At 38.7% G+C, this 23,575-nt stretch overlaps 2 protein-coding genes and 1 long non-coding RNA gene across 4 annotated transcripts in view; 1 reads left to right on the top strand and 2 right to left on the bottom strand.

Annotated features, from left to right (window-relative positions):
- Window positions 1–1,936, bottom strand: part of RGS20 (regulator of G protein signaling 20) — a 37,137-nt gene extending 35,201 nt beyond the window's left edge. The window contains exon 1 of the mRNA XM_088540169.1: window positions 1,766–1,936. Coding sequence (XP_088396295.1) covers window positions 1,766–1,888 — 123 coding nt within the window. The 5' untranslated portion in view covers window positions 1,889–1,936. The remainder of the gene's footprint in view (window positions 1–1,765) is intronic.
- The window catches only part of LOC148595817 (uncharacterized), a 297,456-nt gene that overhangs the window by 39,127 nt on the left and 234,754 nt on the right, over window positions 1–23,575 (bottom strand). The gene's annotated exons all lie outside the window — the stretch shown is intronic.
- Window positions 7,832–23,575, top strand: part of ATP6V1H (ATPase H+ transporting V1 subunit H) — a 39,994-nt gene continuing 24,250 nt past the window's right edge. The window contains exons 1-7 of one of the 2 annotated variants that reach the window (XM_088540149.1): window positions 7,832–7,971; window positions 8,624–8,750; window positions 14,235–14,337; window positions 15,678–15,767; window positions 19,063–19,176; window positions 21,590–21,694; window positions 22,535–22,588. In XM_088540149.1, coding sequence (XP_088396275.1) covers window positions 8,647–8,750; window positions 14,235–14,337; window positions 15,678–15,767; window positions 19,063–19,176; window positions 21,590–21,694; window positions 22,535–22,588 — 570 coding nt within the window. In that variant the 5' untranslated portion in view covers window positions 7,832–7,971; window positions 8,624–8,646. Of the gene's footprint in view, window positions 7,972–8,565; window positions 8,751–14,234; window positions 14,338–15,677; window positions 15,768–19,062; window positions 19,177–21,589; window positions 21,695–22,534; window positions 22,589–23,575 lie in introns of those variants that run through there. The other variant, XM_088540150.1, reaches the window with a different exon arrangement.

The raw sequence follows: 23,575 nt of genomic DNA, 5'->3' as shown, positions 1-23,575 counted from the left end.
AAGAAATAAACCTAATTTAAACCTAATTCAAGTGTTCTGTTAAAAGGTGTGCAATATTCTATAGTCCAATATAAATAATATTTCTTTTTTTTTTTTACTATTTGGCATGTTGAATTGGCTGGCAACTTAATGCCAGAAGCAGCCACTGCTTATGTTCAGAAGCATCAGTTTAAGAACTCACCTCAAACTGAAGAGAACATAGGAATTAACGAGGGTGGTAGAATCATTCTGATCAAGGTCCCTATCAGTCAACAAATTTGTAAGTCTAAATTTAAGTTAATTAAGTTAATTTCCTACGACCTGGGATATCCTGTGTCTTAGTTTCCTGTCAGTAAAAATAAAAAGTGTTTATTTCCTAAATTGTGTAAAGTTTGCAATGTATTTTTATACACCAGCCTTAGGGCCATACATGTTTCAAGACAGGTAAGTTATTAATATTAATGTTAATAGTAAGCATGGGTGAAAATGTTTCACTAGATAAGATTTAATGTAGCACCCTAACAGATTTTAGTACTAGACTATGTTTGGTTTCTTTGGTGTATCCTCTTTTGTCAACATGATCCATATCTGTCTTACAGCTGTACAAGTTAAAGCAAGAACAGGCTTCTTCATTCCAGCTCCTTAATCTGTTCCCTAGAGGTCACTTCATTTGAATTACATGCAGAAATACACTAATCAAAAATCCTAAATGACTCGCACCACTTTCACTTTGCCACTTTCTGATAATCTACCTAATACTTTCTTTTCAACATTTCGTTGAATGCGAAATGTTGAATAGCTTCAGCTTTCAAAATTGCTTCAGCATAGCAAGCCTGGTGACTTCTTGGCCCTTGTGAAGGCCAAGTTTTGTCACAGACATAATGGTTCCTGAATTTAACCCTTGGTATCCACAGCTTCTGAAACCCATATCCTGAATTCTTCACAGCTCATGTTCCCACCATTTTTCATTTAGTCATCCTATTATTCATCCCAGGTGAATCCTCCTTTCAGCACCGTTAAGTCTCTTGCTTGGATTTATGCCAGTTTGTTGGCAAGTCTCTGAGAATAGGGTGCACGGAAGTGAACCAGGGACCTAACCAGATATGACACATTATTTCTCTGCTCTGTGGGATTTAGCTACAGAGATAAATGACTCTGCAAAGTTCAAGGCTCCATTGAGCTGCTCAAAAACATGCTTCTCATCATCAATAATGTTGGTTCACCCCTCAGACAGCTTCCAGGTTTATGGCAAAAACTAGAGGATAGATGATAGTTTTTATTTAAGGAAAGTGGTTCAGCTTGGTAGTTTCACTAGACAGGATTTAATGTAACACCTTGGCAGATTTTAGCATTAGACTGTGTTTGGTTTCTTTGGTGTATCTTCTTTTGTTGACCAACAGTAAAAATCATTTGAGCTCTAAACACCGAGAAGCATCATGTGTTCTCTCACCCTTTTACCACGTATTATGAAGTCACACAAAGTATGAATCATTTTTATGAATTAGATGGATGTGTTTAGTTTGTTGTTTGAAAGCAGACACTCAGAGAGAAGGAGGATCACCAGCCCCTTTGGCACTGTGGTTGCAATGTGCTGAGGAACAGAGTGCAGGGGATGAGGCTCAGCAATAACACAAAGATACATGAATAGAAATGCCTTGGTGACAAAGTCCCTGGCTATTATGTATCACATGAACAATTTCTGCTTTTTTTTCTTTTTTTTTTTTTCCCAGACTTGCCCTTTCCTCCCTCCTTCAAGACTTTTAGACAGCCCTGGATTTTGTCTTACCTTGAAAAGCTGCTGTGCTGCTTTAGTGTCCTCCTCATTTTCTTTTTGTAGCATCTCCTTTGCTTGGCAATTGTCCACATGGTAGCGGTGTGTCCCGAAATAGAGCAAGAATTGCCTCCACATGGATCAAGTAGAAGCGCTCTTCCTGAATCCAGGCACACAGGGACCTTTCTTGGAGAAGCACCGGTTCTATTTAACAATGAAGCAAAACCAAATGCCAGACATTGGGCTGAACAACAACAGCATAGAGGTGGCTTGTCCTTATGCCAGCGGGCAAACGTGAGGGCCTCTCGCAGCCCGCTGCCCGTTTCCTTGTCTGGAGGCAAACAGATTAACTGCCTCGGATATCTGCAGCGCCTCATCCCCGGCGCACCGGGCCAGCCGGGAGATTAGCCTCACTGCTCCACAGGTTTTAATAAAGTCAGAAGGAGGAAGAAAAGATTACAGTGGCTGAACACGTGTCAGAGAAGTGGGCTGTAACAACCATGGGGCACATTTTAGCATCTCACAGCTACTGGGGTCCCTTTCCAACTTGAAGCAAGAAGCAGCTAACCACGTAGCTGCACTCTGCAGACAGAACCGAATGGAGATGCCTGTCTCAGGTCAGGGTACCAGGTCTGTCAATCTCATTTTTCCTAACCGACTGAACAGATGGTCTCGTCGTAATCCAGCCAGCCTCAATGAAATACCACATGAGCAGCAGCAGCAGCTACGTCTGCAGACAGAGGCAAACTAAATATGGAGACTAAGACTCCAGGTAGGATATTAATAGATTATGTCTCTTACTGCCAGGTGTCTGCCTTCTGTTTGTCAACAGTCACTCACCATTTATTTTTTCTGCATCCTGAAATATAGAGGGAAAACACACACACAAAAGCAAAAGGAAGGAAAATTGAATGATTGAGAACTTTTTATGAAAAAAAAATATATTCAAACATTGTTTACAGTTCTGGTAAGTAGTACCAGTAGTTGTGTTATAATGAAACCTAATTGAGCAAAAACATTCATTTTGGGGGAAAGCATTCAGAGGCCTTTTAGAAACTCTTGTCCTGGAGACAGCAGAAATTCAAAATCATAAATGTTAGTGTGCCCTGAAAATAATCAAACTTTCACTGTATTCATGAACATTTCCAATTCTAAGAATTTCATGACTTAGATAACTATTTTCTGTAGAATTAGCTGAAACTTCCATGTGAGAAGTTACTATAAGCTGGCAACCAGGAGTGCTTCTGTTTTGAAAGTGTCAGGGGATATTCTAGCTATTTTGAAAGTTTCAAACTACTTCAAGTTGAAAAATATGCCATATGCCTAAATCAACATTTTTTTTCCTGACAGGAGTCAAAAGCTTTGACAATTCAGCAACGTAGTTACAAAATATGTATAATGTCAACTGCAGTTACAGAATCTGTTGTGAGAAGTGGTGCTTTGGATATATTTCTTTCTTTTTTTAGAGAAATCCAGTAAGTTCCAAGGAAAAAAAAAATAAACCAAAGAGGAAAGGAAAAAAACATTTTTTCCCTCCCAGCATTTGGCCTAACTAGCTGTACTGCCATAAAAATCACTATTAGGTAGACTGGCACAGTTACCCCTGAGATTTAAGTAACAACCGTTTTTTCATCCTCTGACCAGACTTACTGGCACAGCTGCACTGTGTATCTCAGCTTTTCCCTTTACCTGCAAGAAGCTGGTGCTCTGACTTTTTTTTTTTTTTTTTTTTTCTGTAAAGAGAGGATGAGGATAGAGGATCTAGCACTTATTTTATCCTTATTTATCATTATTTTATCCTTAGGGGGATATTTGACCTCATGCTGCAGCAGATTCCAGGAGAAGAACCAGCTCCTCCTACACGTTCAAGCACCTTGTCCAGCTCAATGCTGCCTGCACAGAGCAGCACAGCCTGATGGTGGGAGCAGGAGAGATGCTGTAGGCTGCAAGGGGGACTGGAGATTGAGAGATCCTTCAGCTTTTAATGCAGAAATGTGTATTTGTGAGACACAGACACAGGGAGAGAGACTCTCTGCTCCCTAAGATAATACACTCCTTTATTTTAACCTCTGCTGTATCAAGGCTATCAATACAGCTAGGGTTTGGAGGGCTTTTACACTGCTGTTTCTGCAAAGTAGTTAACTTTTTTTTTTCTGACAATATAGCATTGCTCAGTTCTACTGGGAGAAAAAAAATGAAGATGTATTCGTCAAAATGAAATGTTAATTTACTTTTCTGTTGACAAGACAGTTACTATTGAAGATGACATATACATGGCTCCTTAACTGAGCATGAAAATTTAATTTCTAAGAGGTTGTAAAGCAATCAGAAGATTGCCTGGTATTAAACTTGCAAAATTGTGCTGTATTAGCTTTATGAGATCCTTTAGCCAAGCACTCCCCTTTAGAATGATCTTGAACAAGTTTCTTTGTATTTCTGCATCTCAGTTTATCAGCAAACAAAGATTCTCCTACCTTACATTAGCGCTATATGGACATAACCACTAATGTTTAATGCTTAAAATGTTTTCAAGTCTCACTCCAGTTCGATTTCCTCTAACACTCCTTTCTTTCAACCCACAGAGACCTGAATTTTAGTTACGTTCTGTTGCTGCCTGTCTCCTGCTACATAATATAAATAACAGGTTTTGGAACTAAACAAACTAACAAACAAAACAGGCCTTATTTAGGCTCTGCTGACCAAGGGCATTTGGCACTTGGATCTCTGAGGGAAGAAAGGCCCTACTGTCGTGATGTACCTGTGAGGACTTCATAGTGACAGCACCCATGGAAGAAGCACCCTGGTAGGGCTCCCCTCCACCTCTTGTCCTGTGATGTTTATACTGCTCCTTCCCGGTCCTCTCCACATTGTGCCAGGATGATGGGCTTTAAGTGCTGGGAAAGAGAAGCTCAAGCGCTCAGATCAGATCTAGAGCCCCGGCTGAACCACCTTAAGGTACGACAAGGTGTGTGCTTGAGGAACAGCAGTTCTTGCAGGTGAGACTACTCTCTGTGCTCATCTGGTGTGTGGGTACCACTTTGAAAACGTCCTCCTTTAAAATTTTCTAAACTGACCTCCCCCAGGAAAAAAACCTCTATACAACTCACAAAGGCCTAAGGTAAGATTTTACAAAACACGAACAAAGTGTTTTTTTGTACTTCTCAAAGTTCCCCATGGTAGACAAACAGATCAGATCATTGCTGTATTTGATTTTTCTATTTGTCAAGATACTTTGTGAATTGGAGAAGTTGTATCCACCTTTCCTGACCTTCTACAAATGTTCTATTTGGATAAGCTTTCTGAGTCATTTATTTCACACATGTTAAAAACTAGAGACAGCCAGGGGATTTATAGAATGCTGAAATGCATTAAATGGCAGGTATGCAAAGGACTTCTGTAATTTGCAGAATATATGAGACAATGATTGTTTTTATTACAAGATTTTTATTGCAAGTTTGTTTTTATTACAAGAAGGAAAGAACAGAAAAATGCTCTCATGATCCAGCTGTCTGTAGCATTACTGTATGGCTCATTTGAATCCCTATTTTTATGGTATTAAATTATTTCTCATTTTTATTCTTCCAAGCAATTTGTGACTGTTATGCCTGCATGCTGATATGCATTTCGTTTGGTCTTCACGTTTTATATACCAATAAATTCATTTAAATATAGCAATATCAAATGAAGCTGTTCTGCCAGGAGTTAAGGGACAAGCATTGACATGGCCAACATTACCTAAATGAGAATTTGTGTGACCTTTCCTTTTAATACAGCAGAGATTATTTTTCAAGAGTCCCTCCCTCCTGATACACCTCGCTCAGGTGTATCCACATAAACCTTGAAGGCTGTATCAGCCAGATACAGTCTACCTTGTTTACACACATGTTGCCTGCTTCAAATAATTAACTTAAAGAGTTGTGACACATAACTTTACAAAGCGGTGGTGACCTTTTGTTAGTCTTGGATTTATTTCTTCATGCAGTGCATTGTAGGGGACCATATTGTTTGTATTCTCTACTATGGTGTGTTGTTTCCAATACTTTGATTCTCTTTATATGCCTTGTATAGATATCACATTTACCATTTGGTAGCTCCTTTAAATGTCCTCTAGAAATCCTGTTAAAAAGAATGTAATTAATTACAATTATTTCTCCTGTCTTTGCATTCCTCCTCCAACTAATTCAGTGGATGTCTAGTTTCAGTCATTATGCCTTACTAAAAAAGTTACAGGAAAGTTATAGTTAAAATATTTTTTACAGTAGCAGCTCAAAATCTGTGAAATGAATGGTAAAGCTACAACCTGCCATTTTTATGGCATAGTCAAAATGGTAAAGCACACTTTTTTTTTTTTTTAATAAAAAGACAACATTGGAGTAGTGATCAGAATTTCAACTGCAAATAGCAAAATTTCATCTTTTAGCCAGACTAAGTGGATGGTGGTGGATTCTTGCACATAGTGTAAAAAGGCCAAAAACCCCCCAGAAGTCTGCTGTAAACAAAAAGGTGGGTAAGTAACAGATATCTATTGATACTGTGTGGAGACCTGTACACTGGATATTGGTAATTGCACAAGCTTTTCTTATTAATATATGTAAGCAACATGCAAGAATACACATGTTAGATTAAGCTTCAAAGTATCATATGTTGGTTAATCCACAGAATCGCATTAATGGGTGAGTGTTACATACAAGTTGATAGCGTGCAGACTGCCTAGAGAGGCTTTATTCTGCCAGAGCAGAAAAAATAGCTTACCAATGCTCTTGCTTAGACTGTGCATGGTATTTAAGTCAAGATCATGTTATCAAGAAATCAAGATTTTTCTTGAAGCAAGATCAATTTTAAAAGAAAACAAGATTTTTATGGAAAAAAGTATAACTAGCTTTAATCAGCACACAGTAATGAAGATCTGTCTTCGTTTATGGACAGCTAACAGTGCATCTTAGTCCACCCTGAAGTAGGGAACACAGAGAAGCCCTAACAAAATGAGAAGTGCAGACATCTCTAAGCTCTAAATTGGCTTTCTCAGTCTGCTCGCCCACAAATCTCACCGTGACCTATTTTTCTTTTCTGTGTCTTCCCCCCTTGATGGCAGAACCACTTTTCAGGATCATTTCTGATTAGAGAGTGCTTAGCAAGGTCTAGGTACTTCACAGTGTGCTTTGAAACCCTTGCCCATCGGCTAGAGTGAGTTTTTCTAGTAAATGTGGAAGCTCAAGTTTCTGAAAAACTGGGGCTTTCAGTCTGAGAGCTTTCTTCTTTTGCTTGTGAAGATGAACGCCAACATACACTGGATGTCTTTTAAAAACAGAAAAAGCTGTGCAGGGCCTTTCTACCCATGAGACATGCAGGGAAGAAGGACCCAAACAGGGTCCAGGACACACACCCTCCTGGGAAGCCCCCCAGGTTGCTTGGCACTGGGAAAGCTCCAGAGGTTTTCCCGGCCACTCCGATAACCGCAGTGGAAACTGAGGTGCTTTTCATTAACAAACAGCACATACATGTGTCTGCATGGGCCCTCGGTAGAGAATTACGTTCCTATATAAAATCACAGATATATTTAAAAAATGTATCGATAGCAAAAAAAAGAAATAAGTATACATACATTTTTTAAATGCGTGTACATATATTTTTTCAACACTGTGCTTACACTCGTGTGTATACGTATAAACGTATATGCGCCACAGGCTGGGCGGAGCAGAAGCGCCAGCAGCCGCCCCCAACGGCCGCCCCCAACGGCTACCGCCTCAGGAGGCCACGCCCCCGCGCCGGGGCGGGGGGGAGGAGCGGAGCTCTGAGGAGATTGAGCCTTCGAGGCCGCCGTCGCGGTCAGGTGCGCGGTGTCACGTGGACGGCGGTGTCACGTGGGCGCGGCGGTTGCTTGCAGGGGCGGGGTGGTCGCCAACCGTCGCTAACGGCCGCTTCAGCGCGGGGAGGGCAGGGTTGGTCCTGCAGCCTCCCTTGTTGCGAGCGGCTCCTCGGCCTGGAGTCGCTGTTTGCCGCGGGGCTGCGCAAGGGCGTGCTTGGCCGTCCTTGCCTTCCTCCGCAGGCAAGTGCAGCCCGGCTGGCCTGGCCGGCCCGGCCCAGGTCGGGAGCGGGGCTGCTCCAGCCGGATCCCCGGCCGCCACCAGCAGCCTCCGTGTTTTGGCAGCAAAGGCGGGCGGGGCTGAGCCATAAAGGAAGGGGAAAGCAGAAGTGGTGAAGGTCACTGGCGACGCTCTGGGGTATGTCCATGTAAGCAGCATACAGAGTTTGGATTTGTCGTTTAGGCTGTTCATGGTAATGGATAACTTATTTTTCTCTTGATATAAATAACTTAGTTTTTAATATGTGTAAACTGTAGCTTTTTTAAAGTCACTGTTCATGTACTTTTAGGAAAAAAAGAGATCTTAGACAAATAGCTAAACCGTATTGCCACCAATGTGTGGAGGAGATGTCTGTGTTTGGCACACTGAAATGTTGTATCTTGTCTTTATTCATGCTTGGAAAGGAAAACAGCTTTTAGTTATTGTTTATTTTGTATAGCACTTTGGGAATTGCAAAAGAGTAAGTAGGTTTTAGTCAAATAACTTCAGACAATCGCTTAATTGAGACTGTATAAAAATTGTTGAGCCCTAGTGTGCTTCTTATTTTAGGAAGGGGTTAGTTAAGGTTTAGTGTGTAGGTATGGCTAGGTTTTGTTTGTTTCAGGGAAGTCAAATTTTTAAAAAAAAGTTTTTTTTTTTTTTCAGGAAATACTACAATTTTAGGAAAAGCTGAGTCTGTTTAAGGATTTTCTGAAGAGGATGTTTAAAATCACTCTTTTTTCTTGAAAAATAAATGTTGGATGGGTACTCTTTAGTAGTGGTTCTCAGAGCTGCTTTGTTGTGTTTCTAGGTGCATTTTAAATAGCAGTTAAAATGGATATCCGGGGTGCTGTAGATGCTGCTGTCCCAACAAACATAATAGCTGCCAAAGCTGCTGAAGTTCGGGGAAATAAAGTGAACTGGCAGTCATATCTTCAGTAAGTAAAAACTTACCACAAATCACTGACATTAATTGGGTTGTGGTATGTGTTGATGGGGGAGGGGATGGGACTTTTTTCCTACTCTTTCCTTTTAAAGTGTTATAGTATTTTGGGTTACATTGGAAACTAAGTTAGAATGAGTAACATTCTGTTAGGGTGCCATGAAAGTAATTGGAAAAAAGTCCACCATAAATGGAAACAGTTGGGGAAAGCTTTCTTCTGGCTTACTGCAAGAAAAGGAGCTTTGCTGATATAAATTGAGCACTGTGCAATAACAAATAATATAAACTCGTAAAAATGCATCGTAAAAATCTTTTCTCCTTATTGTTCAAATGCTACCTAAAAATATAACTATTGGATAAGTCCAATTAGAACTAAATTAATTCATCTCTACAATAGGAGATGTGTTAAATGCTGGTATATATATCTTTTTCCTGACAGAGATAGGCTTTTGCATGGATGCAGATTGTACTAGAAAAATTGCACTTTGTCTGACCTTGCAAAATAAGGTGTATTATTACAGTTACTCTTAAAGGAAGAATAATGCTGTTTGCAGTTGAAACACATAGATCTGGGAGTAGACTGAAGCAAAGACTTCAGTTTGGGGAGATCTGTGCTGCTGTTTCAGAGGAAATAAGAATTTATTTCTGGAGATATGCAGTAGCCTTGGGAATAGAGAGAGCAGTGTAGTCCAAAGAGGATATAGGGATCAGCTGTGAAATAGGTTTGTGAATGAGATGGGAAGAGGATGAAGAAACAGACTTTTACTAGTGTTTTCTCCTCTGTACTCTGAAATGGAACTGTGAGATTCTTGAGTCCTTCTGTTACTCCCGAAAAGTACCTACCTGTAAGGAATATTGCCAAAGTGTGGATGAGTTTCATCCCTTGAGGGTTCGTACATGACAGCAAACGCTCCCCTCTTAGTTGCTTCATAACTGAAGGTACAAACCATGCTGCTGGTGTTTTGCTGTTACCAGTATCATGCCTTTTCAAAAGATACTTTCAGATTGCTGTGTGGTGTGTGTGTGTGTGTGTGTGTGTATGTATATGCACATATTCCTATATTAAAACACACATACATATATGCATAGCCTGCTCCATATTGTTTTTTTTTTTTTTTTTTAAAAAAAGCCTACAATACCAAGCATAGGCAAGCTGATAAATACTAACATAGATGCTCATTAATAACTGCCTACCTGTGCTATAGATAGCCTAGTCTTGCCTATTCCACTCATCCATTTGTATCACTTATCTCCTTTTAATTGTGTATCTACATAGTTAACTGGATTAAGGAGCTGATCTGCTGTGGAAAATCACTTTTTCTAGGTTATTTTTCAGTTCCTGATTCACAGATCAGTTCCTGGTTCAGTTCATAGTGCAATGTTATAGGCAGGCAAAAGAGCAGTGGTGGTGCCCTCGTTTTGCAGGGACAGCTGTCACTTGTCAAACTGCCCAAATGGCTTCACAGTTCTTGTGTGCCATGTTATTTACCTAGTAGGAAGAATATTTTGGGGGAGTCTGAGCTCCTGGAATACTGGCTGTTCTGGAATACTGACCATTAGCAGAGCTCATTTAAAGTTGATGCTGAATGGCCCTATTCCCAGCATTATCTTGACCAGTCTGTTGAGCATGTGTTGGTACTTTTCACAGCGTCTCTGGTGGTTGAGACTAAAGGGTTTGTAAGGTTGAACTTTTGTTCATGTAGGGCTGGTTGTGTCTGTCTGTGAATATGCATGTAGAAATCATTGCCTGACAACGCTTTTTGTGGACCACCATTTTTGTTTTAGCTTCATTGACATCTCTGGTGTTGGATAAGGACTGGAGGATCTGTCTTAATTTTCTGTCAGCAGCTTTCAATATAACATTTTTTTTTGACTGGAAAGCAGTTTTTTTGGATTCTAGGTGCCAAGTATGAGTCTTTCCTTTGGAACCTGTGCGAAAAACAGTCCATTAGTTATTTTCTTCCTTTAATAGGAGACATAGGCTAGCCGGGTTTGAAGGGCTACTGTAGTGTATCTTGCTGGTATCTGTGAACTTTTTGTGAGGCTGGTCAATGCTTGGTGCCCTGAGGATGTTAGTGATAGTTGGTCCTGTTTATTATTGCTCTGAAATAACTATAATCTCTGTTTGTATTTACTGGTAACAGATTGGCTGCTTGGTTAGGGCTGCTCCAAAGTTGGAACAGGAGTTATGCCAGGAGACTGTCAACCATTGTAAGGAAAACTGAGTTCCCCTGGCAGTGGGGTTTGCTTGTGAGTTATTGCTAGCAAATATCAGAAGAATTTACGTGCTTCTAAAGAGAAAACATAAAGTTAGACTTTTTTTTTTTTTTGAATGTGTCTCTCAAAACTGCTACGTTTAGATATGATAGCATCTTTGAGGCAGATCCCCTAGTGGAATATTTGAAAGAGTCAGCTAGTGCAGATGTAGCCAGCTATATTGACTGATTTTTTTTTTTTTTTTTTAAATGATGCACATCATGCCAGAGGGATGCTTGCTTCGATGTGCCTGTTAGGCAGGTCAGAGGGGATTATCAGCTTCTATAGAGTTGAATTGTAGGAAACTTGGTAGCTTTAGAAAAAACTCCTGCCTGAAGTTAATGCACCAAGTTAGGCATGATAAAACTTGTTTTCCTTAAACTAGATAGTTTTTATGTGGTTTGAGTGAAGGAAATTTGGAAAAAAGATAAAGTATTACTTTTCTTTTTGTGATGGTTATATCTAATCCTTAAAACATTTTTATACGTATCAGTTGCAGTAAAGTTTGAGTCTGAGTTAGATAGGGGCTTCTGAGTTTCCTTTTGCTGTGCTTGCTCCTCAGGGCCAAAGTAAAATGGTCTGAGCTGAGCAGGCTCTAGTAGCAGCCCTTCTTTCTCAGAGTCAATGCAAGCTAAAGATTAACTGGCATACTGCTTATTCAGTTCCTGAAGGTTATTACTATAAGCTAAATGTCAAACTGTGCCAACTCCCAATTCTTGACTTGTCATGTTTTTTGTGTATACTGTTGGCACAGAAAAGTGAAATATTTAGGTGTGATAACAGTACGTATTACATGTTTCCTGCTGTGTTCATTGCTCACTTCAAAGGTAAGCTGTGACAGCTGGGGAAATTTTGATGCTTTAAAACTGTTTGCTCTAGTTTGAATTCTAGCTATGGTTTGTGTCTGAGGGAGAAGAAACCTAACAAGCCTTGAAGCAGTGGAAGATGAGGGGGGAATTTGAGCTATTTTTTGGAAGCTCTATGTAGTTATAATTTTTAATTCTTCTGTACAGACTTTTCTGCCTTTTTATCTCAAAATTTCTAGAAGTTTTGAGGTGTTGATTTCTGCTGCTAGTTGAAAATATGATATGTCACTGTTGTGTGGTGTGAAATTGCTTTCAGCATTTGCCTTGGAGTGTCAGAATGAATGTACTTGTTGAGCACACATTTCTCTTGAAGCTTGGTTTTGCTTTATAAAAAGACCCTAAAGGTGGTAAATGAGATCTTTGGAGAAGTGAACTCTTCAGGATTTAGCTTGCATCTTGCTGCACTGTAGACTCCTGCACTTCATATGTTCCACTGAGCAATACTTGTTTAATCAGGTGATATGCATGGTGACTAGTTTGTGCTTGTATTCCCAATCTTCAATTGCTTTGTATGTGTTTGTGTATTCTAATTTTTAAAGTATTATTCTCTGTTTTAGTTTCATGGGGGTGGGAGAAATGAAAAGGAAAAAGACAAGCGAGGGGTGAGAGGGAGCAGGAAGCAGCCTTCAAAGGTGGTGTAAATATCTCGGGATCAAAAGCAAGCCTTCCCATAGGAAGGTAGGCATCTCCTAACTTGTGGCATGTGGCTTTAGTTGGTCAGATCTTGTAGATACTCATCCGCTTTTAATTTTGGGATGTTATAAAAACTGTTAAGCAGCTGGATTGGCTGGATATCCTTTAGATACATGTAAAGTATTGTAGATACTTGGATGAAAAAGAATTAATGCCTTGATATGATGATAGGCAGCTCTAATAATGAGTTTCTTATTTGCTGCAGATGGATTCAAATGTAAGAAAGTCAGGAATGACTTCTGCTAAATCATTCAAACAAAAAAGGAAGAGCAGTTACTGGAGGAAATGCATAATAAGAGGAATCACAAGTTTCTGAATCATGTTTTATGCCTACGCTTAAAGGCACTTTTAGAAGGTGTCTTTTGAATGGTGCTTATAAACCAACAAATAATAAGCCCAATCTTCTCATCTGCTCATGGCAGTGCCAGTCTCTGTACTGCCCCTCCCTAGCTCCAATGGTGAACGAAAGTGAGGAGCCTGTAAGCTTTTTCCTTGGCCACTGGCCAAGGACCTCTTCTAATAGCCTGGATATAGATAAGTGTGCCTTGTGTTGAGGCTTTCTTAAAGTTTAAAATTGTGGTTTCTGCAACTCTACAAGGATCTTAGTGGTATCTTTAGTTACAGAACATCTAAAAACTGCCTTGGAACTTGGAAAAGTAGGTTGAAGTTGTTCACATGACATAGCTTTGAAAAGTGGAGGAGGCATCTGATTCAGTGGAAATGTCAGTGGAGATAAGTCTTGGAAACAATGAAGCGGAGTACTGTACAATGCTTCTGTTACTTTTTTTAATTAATGATTTTGTGCATAATTTTCTTATTTTCTGGAGACCCGCTGCTATTAACTAGCAATGCTGGTAGCCTATTAAAATCTTAGATTTTTTGCCTACTCATTTATAAATCAGTTTTCGTACTTAAACGTCATGCTTGTACTATCTTGACTTGTTTTTGTTACAATGAAAACTTACCAGCACCTCAAATACAAGCAAGTCTGCTAACTCTTCAATCTAGCCAGCAGCTTTCTACAATAGCATTGATGTCTGTAACTGCCTTCGTATTTATTTTGTTTAACAACAAATCAACTAGGAAGATGTGCTGTCTTATAGTGCAGTGCTAGGCACTTATGTTGAGTTCTTTTGCTATATGTTTGGATAAACTAGCATGCTGATTAACTTTTAAACTATGAGGAAAAGTGTAACTGTGTTAATCTGCGAAAGCTGAAAATATATTGGGAACCAGGTCCTTCATACGCCTTAAAATTCTCTTAGGTATATATAACAGACTCAAAGCAACACTTCATTTTAGCAGTTATTTTAGGTTGGGTTAGACTATTACTCATGTCATGGATTATAACTTTGGCACAAATATGCTAGATGCCTGTGTTCAGTTCTATTTCCGTGGACCATTAGTGTTGGCCACTGAAAATCAAAGAATGGTTTGGAGAATGCCATTGAGTAATGGAGATGTATAGGAAAGGGATTGTTCCAACATCAGAGTTTCAAATTCTTTGTACACGAGATTCTTAGAGGAAGTTTTTATATTCTACTGGGGGATGTAGAGTTAGTAAAGTGGTAATACTGAGATACCAAACTGAAGAAAATAAGGTCAGATAACTTACTGTGTGTGCATCTTGCTTATGATTGAATAATCTTTTTTCTTTTTTCCAGAGGGCAGATGATTTCTGGTGAAGACTGTGAATTTATTCAAAGATTTGAGCAGAAAAGAAATCCAGAAGAAAAACGGGAGCTGTTGCAAACAGAAGGCAATCAAGTAACTTTTCTTCTAATGATGTCTTTTTAGGGGAGGAGACTGGAGGGAAATTCGTGCCAGCTATATTCCAACACTCAACTTTTTTGATGTTCAACTTTGTATTATGATTCAGTTTGTTAGATGTAGATTGACCATTATTTTAAAAACCTATTAAATTATTACTAAGTAATAAAGATCATCTGACTGAAGGAATCTGTTGTGGGACATATTAATTTAAATCCCATCCCAGTTAACTTTTGTATGTATTCATACTTCGTATTCAGTCAGTTTTGAGCTGTCTTTCCTATAGTTTATTGGTGAGAGGTACTGCCAGTAATTTTTGCATTCAGCCAAATAAACAGTTATAGTCAAATTCTATCAGTGCATCCCACTGACTGATAGAGTGGATTCAGTTATCTTAATGCAGGTCTAGTGTCGTTATGGACACTAAGATGCAAGACACCTGCACTGGACAGGGATGATAGGAGAGTGGTGGAGGTGAGCAATGCTGTTCAGCATGTGAAGTCCAAGCAAGACACCCAAAAGCACTTTAATGATACTCTAAGCAGTATAGCCTCAATGTGGAAGCCTGGCGTTCTAGCAAATAATATCTGGTCCCATTTGAGACTGAGTACGCTATGGAGGTGAAGGTGGTAGGTGTGCTTAAAAGCCACAGAACTTCCCATTTCTTTCTACTTTAGTTTATAGGCTGTACTTTTTGACTTGTCCATTATATACCAATCACATAATACCATAATGTGCATGGTGACAGACTTGTATGATGAACTTTGCATGTTGCTATCTAATTACAGTTCATAGTTAAACTTTTCTTTCAGCTTTAGTTGAATCTGAGGAAAGAAGTACAAAAAGCAAAGTTATGACTATTTCAGCTTATTATATCTTGCTGAAGTAATAATAGTTTTTTCAGGAGGTAGAAAATGGTTTAGTGGTTTGAATGTAAACTGCAGTGTCTGGTAGATATAGGAGATGAATGGGTAAATGCTTCCCTCCTGCCCCCAATTTAATTTTTCTCATCCTCAGTGCCATATAAGAATACCCATGTGTGGAGAATTTTTTTTCTAAGCATCCTTTCAGCAAAGCACTGTGCAAAACTGCTGATTTCTTCTAGAAAGTAGTTATTGTCTCTGGAAGCCAGAGAACAATATTTTTTAAGGTGATTAATGCTGCAGAAAACTTTCTCTATGGTTTAATGCTAGACATATTCATCTCTTATTTCAGTTGAATAAGACATTGGGATGCTTAATGCTTCTTGAAGACTTAACTATGAGTTAATGAGATCCTGTTTCTTATTACCAAAGGAAAGAAAATGATTATTAATTTTAATATCTTTTATTTTCTAGTGTGCTAAAACATTTATAAACTTGATGACTCATATCTCCAAGGAACAGACAGTTCAGTACATCCTGACTATGGTTGATGATACGCTGCAAGTAGGTTAATAACCTGTCTCACTTCAAGTCTTTGAATGAATGTCTATTCAATGTAGTTCATGTCTCTTCAGGTGTTTGTCATACTGTATTAAAAGTATTCTTCTAGGTTTTTAGGTCTCGTATGTGGAATTTAAGTGTCAGAACTAAGGTTTTACAAGGGGCTTTGGTTTTGTTTATATGTGCTCATACTCTTGAGTCACAGATCTGTATGCTAATTCATTTGTTCTCAACCTTGATTACTGCAATAACTTGGATGTTTAAAGGTGGCTTGTTACCTTGGCCCTTCTGTTCCATAACTAGCATGTGAACTGTAACTGACTTTTTGTTGTGGCTTCTCCTACAAAAGTGTTAATTTGGCTTCCTTCAGCAAGAGGATGCAGTCCTTGTAGTTGCAGCTCTCCAAAATAGGTTAAAATGTTGAGACAATATGCTCCGGAATACTGTGTAATTTAATTGTAGGATGGGAGTTCTTGGTCCTATGAAATATATATGAATACATTGTAAAAGAATATTACTATTTAAAATAGGGACTTTTTGGAATACGATGACTTATAATTTAGAATATAGTGACTGGTGTCAGGACTGCTGTGCTGACCTGGGCAAGTTGAGAGCAAACTCTATTCAAGCAGAAAATTCTGCTTCTGCAGTTTTTCCACTTCGCAGTAGCAAATGAGAGTATGATTGGAGCAATGACCTAACAAGATGGGCTGAGCTGTGTGAACAATTCCTGTTTTCTACCCAAAACATTTGGCTCTCTTTTTGAGGGTCAGTTTCTCCTCTGTTTCGTCATGTACCTATTAATACAAGATAACAGAAGCATATGCACCAACAACAGTGGTTGAGGACATTCCCCTAAGAAACAGACTATGTGAGTTCTAATTTCAACTCTGAATGTTCAGTATTGTCAACAGGGAAAATGAAAAATGTTAGTCTCATCAAAATACCAATTACATGGGGATTGTAATGTTTTATGGGGGGGCGGTCCTTGTGTCCAAGTTGTGATGCAGCCTTTCTGCTAATACCCTAGCATTAGCTAGAGTTGAGTAACTGAGTGACCCTACTGCTAGGGTTAGCTAGTGGTGGTGGCAGTGGAAATTCAGTGCCATCTTTGCTCTTGTCAGTCTGACCCTATTCTTCTTTTCATTGGACTTTTTTTCTCTTTGTTCCAGCATCTTTACTTGTAAACCTGATCATGATTCCAAGATTTCTTTGGGTGGCTAGGAGAACTGAAATTAGTGTAATAATTGCCATATGAGAATATAAGTGTTCTGTTTGTTTATGAAGATTAAGAATTTTTGTGTCTTAACTACCTAGTGATACACTTCATAATCTAATTATATGATACATATTTGTAACAGTTTTTCTGGATTAGTGACCCCTGTCTCACTGCATAGTCTCTGATATTTGTGACAGCTCTGAGAGCCCGTGAAATATTCAGTGCAAGTAGCTCACTTGGCTGGTGCTGCTTTTTTTATATTCTTTCAGAAATGACAGATGCTAAATTGATGCTTGATACTTCAGGATTTCCTTTTTACTAGTTTAGTTAGTAGTTGCCTAAAATGGAGCTGCACTTCCTATTTCAGGGCAATAGATTTTTTTTCTATTTTTTTTCCTGTTTTCACCTCATACCTTCAGCAAAACAGACTAATCTGACAGTGTGATGAAATTATTTTGACTTTTATGCTTCCACACTTGCCTGTCTCCTGCTTTGCTCCTGTGTTGTAAACTGATCTTTTGATCTGGTTATTTTTGATCTTTCTATCTAGGTTGTTTACAAGACAAATGTAGATGCTAACAGAAATCTCATAAAACTGTCATTTTTCATCAAACTAGTGCTCATAAAGCTGAGGCTCCAAGGCCCTGTGTTCCTGAGACCTTATGCTTTTTATTTCATAGTTTGAGAAACAGAAATTTTGAGATGTTTTTGGTGTACTTTGTGTAAGGTGCCGTGTAAAGTGTTAAACATGCAAACTGTGATTCAAATCCTTGTGAAGCTTAATCACTGTCAGATAGCAAGGGACTCCTGACTCCCCTAGTCAGTGATCAGAATAGCAATTTGCAGGGCATGTGGTACAGGTAATTTTGGTACTTCCAAGGAAGGGCTGCAGTTCTGACATTCAGTGAGATGCTAATGTTTGGATCACAGATGCATTCAGATTGTTAGAACAAAATTATGTTAAAGCACAAAACTAAAAGGCTTGCCCAACTGATTCATGGTCCATGGTGTTAATAATAGGGTGTCATATCAGAGAAGGAAGCCCTTTCAATTAGAGGAGCATGAAAAATTCAAAAAAAAATAAATAGCAGAGATGGTAATGTTCTCATGTTTTCCAAGTCTCCTAGTTGCAGGGCTGCTTGTCTATATATCATTTTTGTCTTCCTTGATATGTGTTGTGTGTTTGGTTGTAGTGGCTTTTAATGTGGGCAGACATCTTTTTAGATTAGACAAAGCACATGCCCTAGACTGAGGGGTAGGCAGTATGTGGAGCTGCCTCAGGCTGAGGTAGGCTAAGAGTGCAAGCTATTTATTATTTGGGCTGGGGGAAGAATGTGTGTCTGCCAGGCTGTTAGGAAATAAGAGCTGTTCTTTCTCCTCTAGGTTTTGTGTCTCCCCCTTCACTCTACCTTATGGAGAGCCAGCATAGCTGCTTTGCAGAGTGCACATCAGGTTAAATGTTCAAAGCAATTCTGTGGAGTGGCTTTGTTTGTGTACCTGTGGCATCTTGTGCTTCAGCCTACATGTTCTGGAGAACAGACTTCTTGGAGGTCTTAGCCACCAGGAGTGGCCCAAGTGTTCAGGTAGCCTGAGGTGACAATCGCACAAATACAGGTTAATTCTGGGACAGAAGAGCTTGCTCTCCCAGTGGGAATAGTCATGGCCACCTTCCATTTTTAAAGTTTCACCAATTGTTCTCTTCAGCAAGCTGAACAGAGGGCTCCTGTGTGGAAGTAACAGCATAGGGAAAGCTTGGCTTTTATTCAGGTGTAATTGAAAGAGTCTTGTTTGTCTCTGAAGATAGTAGCTAGTCCCTCAGTCTGATCAAAAGCATATATGTATCTTTATGCAAGCAAATGTTGGAGTACTGAGATAAGTAGGTTTGAAGCTTTGCTTTCCCCATACTTCATTTCCAATATGAAGAGCACTGAAATAGATTATATGCACAAGTCGTAGTCAACCTGAGAAAACTGTCTATGGACTACTATGGTATGGCTTCACTCTAACAATATATGAGGGAAAATAACTGCCTTATTTGGAATGTTTTTACAAGTCTCTTTTCTCTCCTTGTTTTTACAGGAAAATCGTCAGCACGTTTGTATCTTCTTTGATTATGCCAAGCGTGGCAAGAACACTGCGTGGTCCTACTTCCTGCCAATGCTGAATCGCCAAGACCTCTTCACTGTGCACATGGTAGGCTGTGACCTGTCCCTGAGCATGGTAGAGGAAGGAAAGTGTGTAAAATAAACTGTTGCCTTGATTGAAACTTTTCTTATACTCTAGATACATTAAGCATGATGGAAGCTTCACTTGACCTCTTTTTAAAAAGAAATACATAGTTTGTTAATATTATGCTTTCTGGGAAACTATAGCAGATTTTAGGGCTCAAAAAAGCAAGGATTTTAGAGTTAGTTAATTAGGTACAGTTATTAGAAAAATAACTTTTGTAACAATTGCCAGCCACGATTCTTTAAGTTTTACAGGTATTGGAATTTAAGCCTTCCCCAAGTGAAGGGAGGTTATCGTTATATTTCTGAACTTACTTCTGAACTTATTTTCTCATATGCTTAAATTACTGCTGCATGTGGCCTGCTGTGAATGGGTTGTAAATATTCTAAGGAAGAAATAATGTCTATGGTGCATTATATGGTATCTGCTGTGCTTTGGGTCACTGGCTGTTGCTGGTGTATATGAATTAACATTAAAGCAGGTCTAATGGCAAAATTAGCTTTTGGAATTCTTGTTATTCTTCTGTCATCGGTGCTGAGAACTATTTCATCTCAACTTCTTTGTGTGAGTAAATATGGTTATATTACTGTCAATTCCTACTGATCGCTGTAGCTTGTGCCCTTATTATGGTCTCAAGAGGACAAAAGCTGCATGACTACAAACTGTCCTTCAGTTAACGTAGATTTATGCTGACATGGTATGATTTAAAAAGGAAAAAAAAAAAAAACGTGGCAGAGAGGAAGGGAGAGAAAGCATACCAGGTCTGCCCTATGCTCTGGTGGCAGCACTAGGGGATGGATTTTAGCTAAAAGGAGCTTTCGTCCCTTAGGTATGGCCAGTGCTACTGTGTTTGTGACCACTGTGGCTGAGCAGTGAGCTAACCTGTTTTCAGGGGAAGTGTCCCACAGATTAAGTATTTTTTTAATCTTAGTGGTTCACTGCCTGGCTATGCAAGCAGCATTTTACAGTTCATAGATATGTTATTCATTGTTATGTTTTGCTGCCTCAAATACATGAATATATTCCTAAACTGGAGAATCTCATGCAATATGAATCAACTTTAAAACATCAGTTTGCTCCACTTAACCAACTATGCATTTTAATACCAATATCTGTGGGTTTTTTGAAGCCCTAACACTTTTATTTATTTATTTATTTATTTTTAAAGCTGGGGGGGGAGAAAAAAAGTGCTAAACTTATGTTGGTGTGTGTTTATTTTTTAGTGTTTTTTTTTTTTTCTCTTCCCAATGTAGGCAATGACTAATACCAGATTGTGTCTGCACAGGCCCATCAAAATGTCCCCTGTGTCTAGATCCAGACTCTAACTATGACTGATTTCTGCTTTGGGGTCAGGCAGCAGTTTTAACTCAGGAACACAGTAGCCTAGAGTTCTACTATCTCATGTTTCAGAGCCAAAGGCACTTTATGGGGGTGCTTGACCACACTGGATTGTGTCAGGTTCTCTTTTGAATGCAGAGGTCACTGTACCAGGATGTCTGCTATGCTCCTTTCAGGAATCTGCAATGGTGCAACACTTCTGCATGCTGCAATGTGGGAAGGTATCTAAAATCATTGAGAAAGTGTCCCAATGCATCAAGAAGTGTCCCGTAATTGCATCAAGAAGTTATGTTCAGGCAAACTAACCTTTGCCTCAGTAGTTCTTTGGCTAGACTGCTTTAGAGCTGGCTCAAATATTTCTGCAAATATTCTGCAGGCTACAGGATAGTCACTTAAATTTAGTTTGTATAAGCTGGCACAGACACACTGTCCTGGTTTGTTTTAAGTTTTCCTGATATGTATAGGAAGAATAATCTGACCCCTTTTTATTCTTTAACTTAATTTTTAAATGTATTTATTTCCTTATTCATTTCCTGCTCTTTTTCTGGGCTTGAATCTTCTGCCTTCCGCGTCATTACTTTCTTCAATTTAAGAACACAACTTTTAATATTTTATGATGATTTGCATTGGTATATGTCTTAATTGCTTAAAGTAAGCATGCCAAGTAGGCATTAGAGGAAGCTCCCAAGACAGCAAAGAAATGAGGAGGAGGGAAGAGTTTCTGACAATGAGCAACTTCTGTAGGACACTAAGTCAAAAATCTGCCAACAGTAAAACCCTTCATCAGGTACAGGTGTCTGAACCTTGTGATAATGCATCAGCATTATCTGGGGAGCAGAAACAACAGAGAAAGCTGAAGGGTGAAACTACTAGGTGCAAAGCTGCTTTGACATGGGAAAGAATTTTTGTAAGGGACTATCTAGAGGGTAGAATTATTGTAAGGGACTATGTAGACTTGTCTTCCAGAGCATACAGGACACTGTTCTGATGTTAAATCTGGAATTTTGTATTGCATTTGAAATCTGTTTATTGCTTTCAGGCAGCAAGAATTATTGCCAAATTGGCTGCTTGGGGGAGAGAACTTATGGAAGGAAGTGACTTAAATTACTACTTCAACTGGATCAAAACACAACTTAGTTCCCAGGTAAAAAGCTACTTCTTTTTAAATGTTACAGTGACTTTGGAAACTATTTTTTAGAAAAAGAATACGAATGCGTATATAGGTTGTACATACAGAAATTCTTTTTCTTATTTAAATGAAATTTCATATTGATGTTTTTAAAGCTAAATCTTTTTCTTCAAGCACTTGCTTTATAATTTAAGACTTAATTTAACATCCACTCCTTGAAGTCTAAAGTGATTTCTTTTTTTAAAAAAAGGCATTTCATTTTTTATTTTTTTTCTGCTGATTAATACTCGTAATCTCACAAATTGAGAAAATACATAATGAGAGGTTCTTGTCGTCTTGTATTGTTTTGCTTTTCAAATCTCGTTACAATGCAGAAAAATTAAATGCAGTGGGAAGTGCATAAGACCTTTTTCTAGTTTGCTGTAGTACAAAACTTCTTTAGAATTCATGACACTTGAAACTGAATAAACTGAACAGGGTTTCTATGGCATTAGGTCATTATAAGCTGCTTGATTCTGGCTTGTCCTTCAAAGAAAAATCTTTCTTGGTGTTTATTCCTTCCTTACCCCACAACATTCCTCTAAACTTGTGCTTGCAGGGGGAGGGCGGCGTGAGAAGGAAACTTGTTATGCTTGGAGATAAATCCTGACATGATTTTTTTTTTTTTCTAGACATGATAATGTGAGGTTGAAAAGTAAATACCAAATTGTAATATATTGAGGGGGAAAAATGGTATCTAATTTTTTTGTTTGTTTGTGTGTGTTTGGAAGGATGGGGGGATTGGAAGAGATTTGATAACAATTTTTTTGTCACGGTAAGGGACAGCTCTGATTTAAATTTTTTTGTATGTGCTAGAAACTACGTGGTACAGGGGGTTCTGTGGAAGCAGGAACCGTCTCCACGAGTGATGTGAGTATTTCCCCTGCTTGGGATAAGGGGCAGAGCTGTTTTGCTAGAAAATACTTGGAATCAGAACTGTACTATAACAGATTGCCAGATGATGGCACCAAGAAGCAAAAGTATTTTTAAAACACTGTTTTCACAGAAAATGTTGGCAGTGGGAATGCATATTGTATGGTTTATTTTAGATTGTTAAAACTGTATTGTGTTAAAGAGGAGTTGTTATTGTTTGTATTAAATTGTTATTTATTGTATTAAAGCTGAATGTATTAAGCATTCCCTTCGTTACTACTTGAGGAAATAAGCAATTAATTTTTGAACAGTGGTTTGTTTTTGTACTGGATTTTCTGACTCTTCCAAATAAGAAACTTTAGAGTAAGAAGCTTTTGGTTCTTGAAATGTAGAACCTACAAATGGCACATCAGTTTGATATTTGTTAACAATATAGCATTGCCTCTCGAGCCTCTGTAGTAGGGAATTACAAGACTTTAATTTAGGCCATTAACTGCTTGGATTCAGTTCTTATTTATGCTGTTTTCACATAGCTATGATGGCTGCTCATCTTAGATATTGACTGTGTGTGGCAGTGCAGCAATATAGCAAAAAAGTGATCATCATGATTGGCTTTTCTTTCCCTGCGATGGCATAATGAAGCAGTTGGTCCTGGCTTTTGAATATGGTCCTTTTGCAACCTGAATATTGGAGTGCAACTGTCCATAATTTTCCAATATATTTAAGTACGAACTTGAAATTTGTTTCTCTTCTAAATGAAGTAATCTTTTATAAGAGACTTTTTCCTATGGGTAGCTAAATCTTTAATTACGCTCTTGGTCAGTGGTACTTAATGTGTAATGACTTCTAGTGTTACCTATGACCATGTAGCAGGGGATTAATTTATGGCCAGTGTGTGGGAGTTGAAGTACCATATATGCAGCTTTGTGTCCCATTACTATAAGGTTTTGTTAAGCTCAGTCCTATGTCACATAACTCTAAACC

The sequence above is a fragment of the Tinamus guttatus genome, unplaced genomic scaffold (assembly GCF_059628265.1).
Source record: "Tinamus guttatus ecotype Peru unplaced genomic scaffold, ASM5962826v1 Tinamus_guttatus_pri_ptg000056l, whole genome shotgun sequence".
NCBI lineage: Eukaryota > Metazoa > Chordata > Aves > Tinamiformes > Tinamidae > Tinamus > Tinamus guttatus.
Note: the sequence above shows the minus strand (reverse complement) of the source record. Positions and strands in the feature narration are given on the sequence as shown.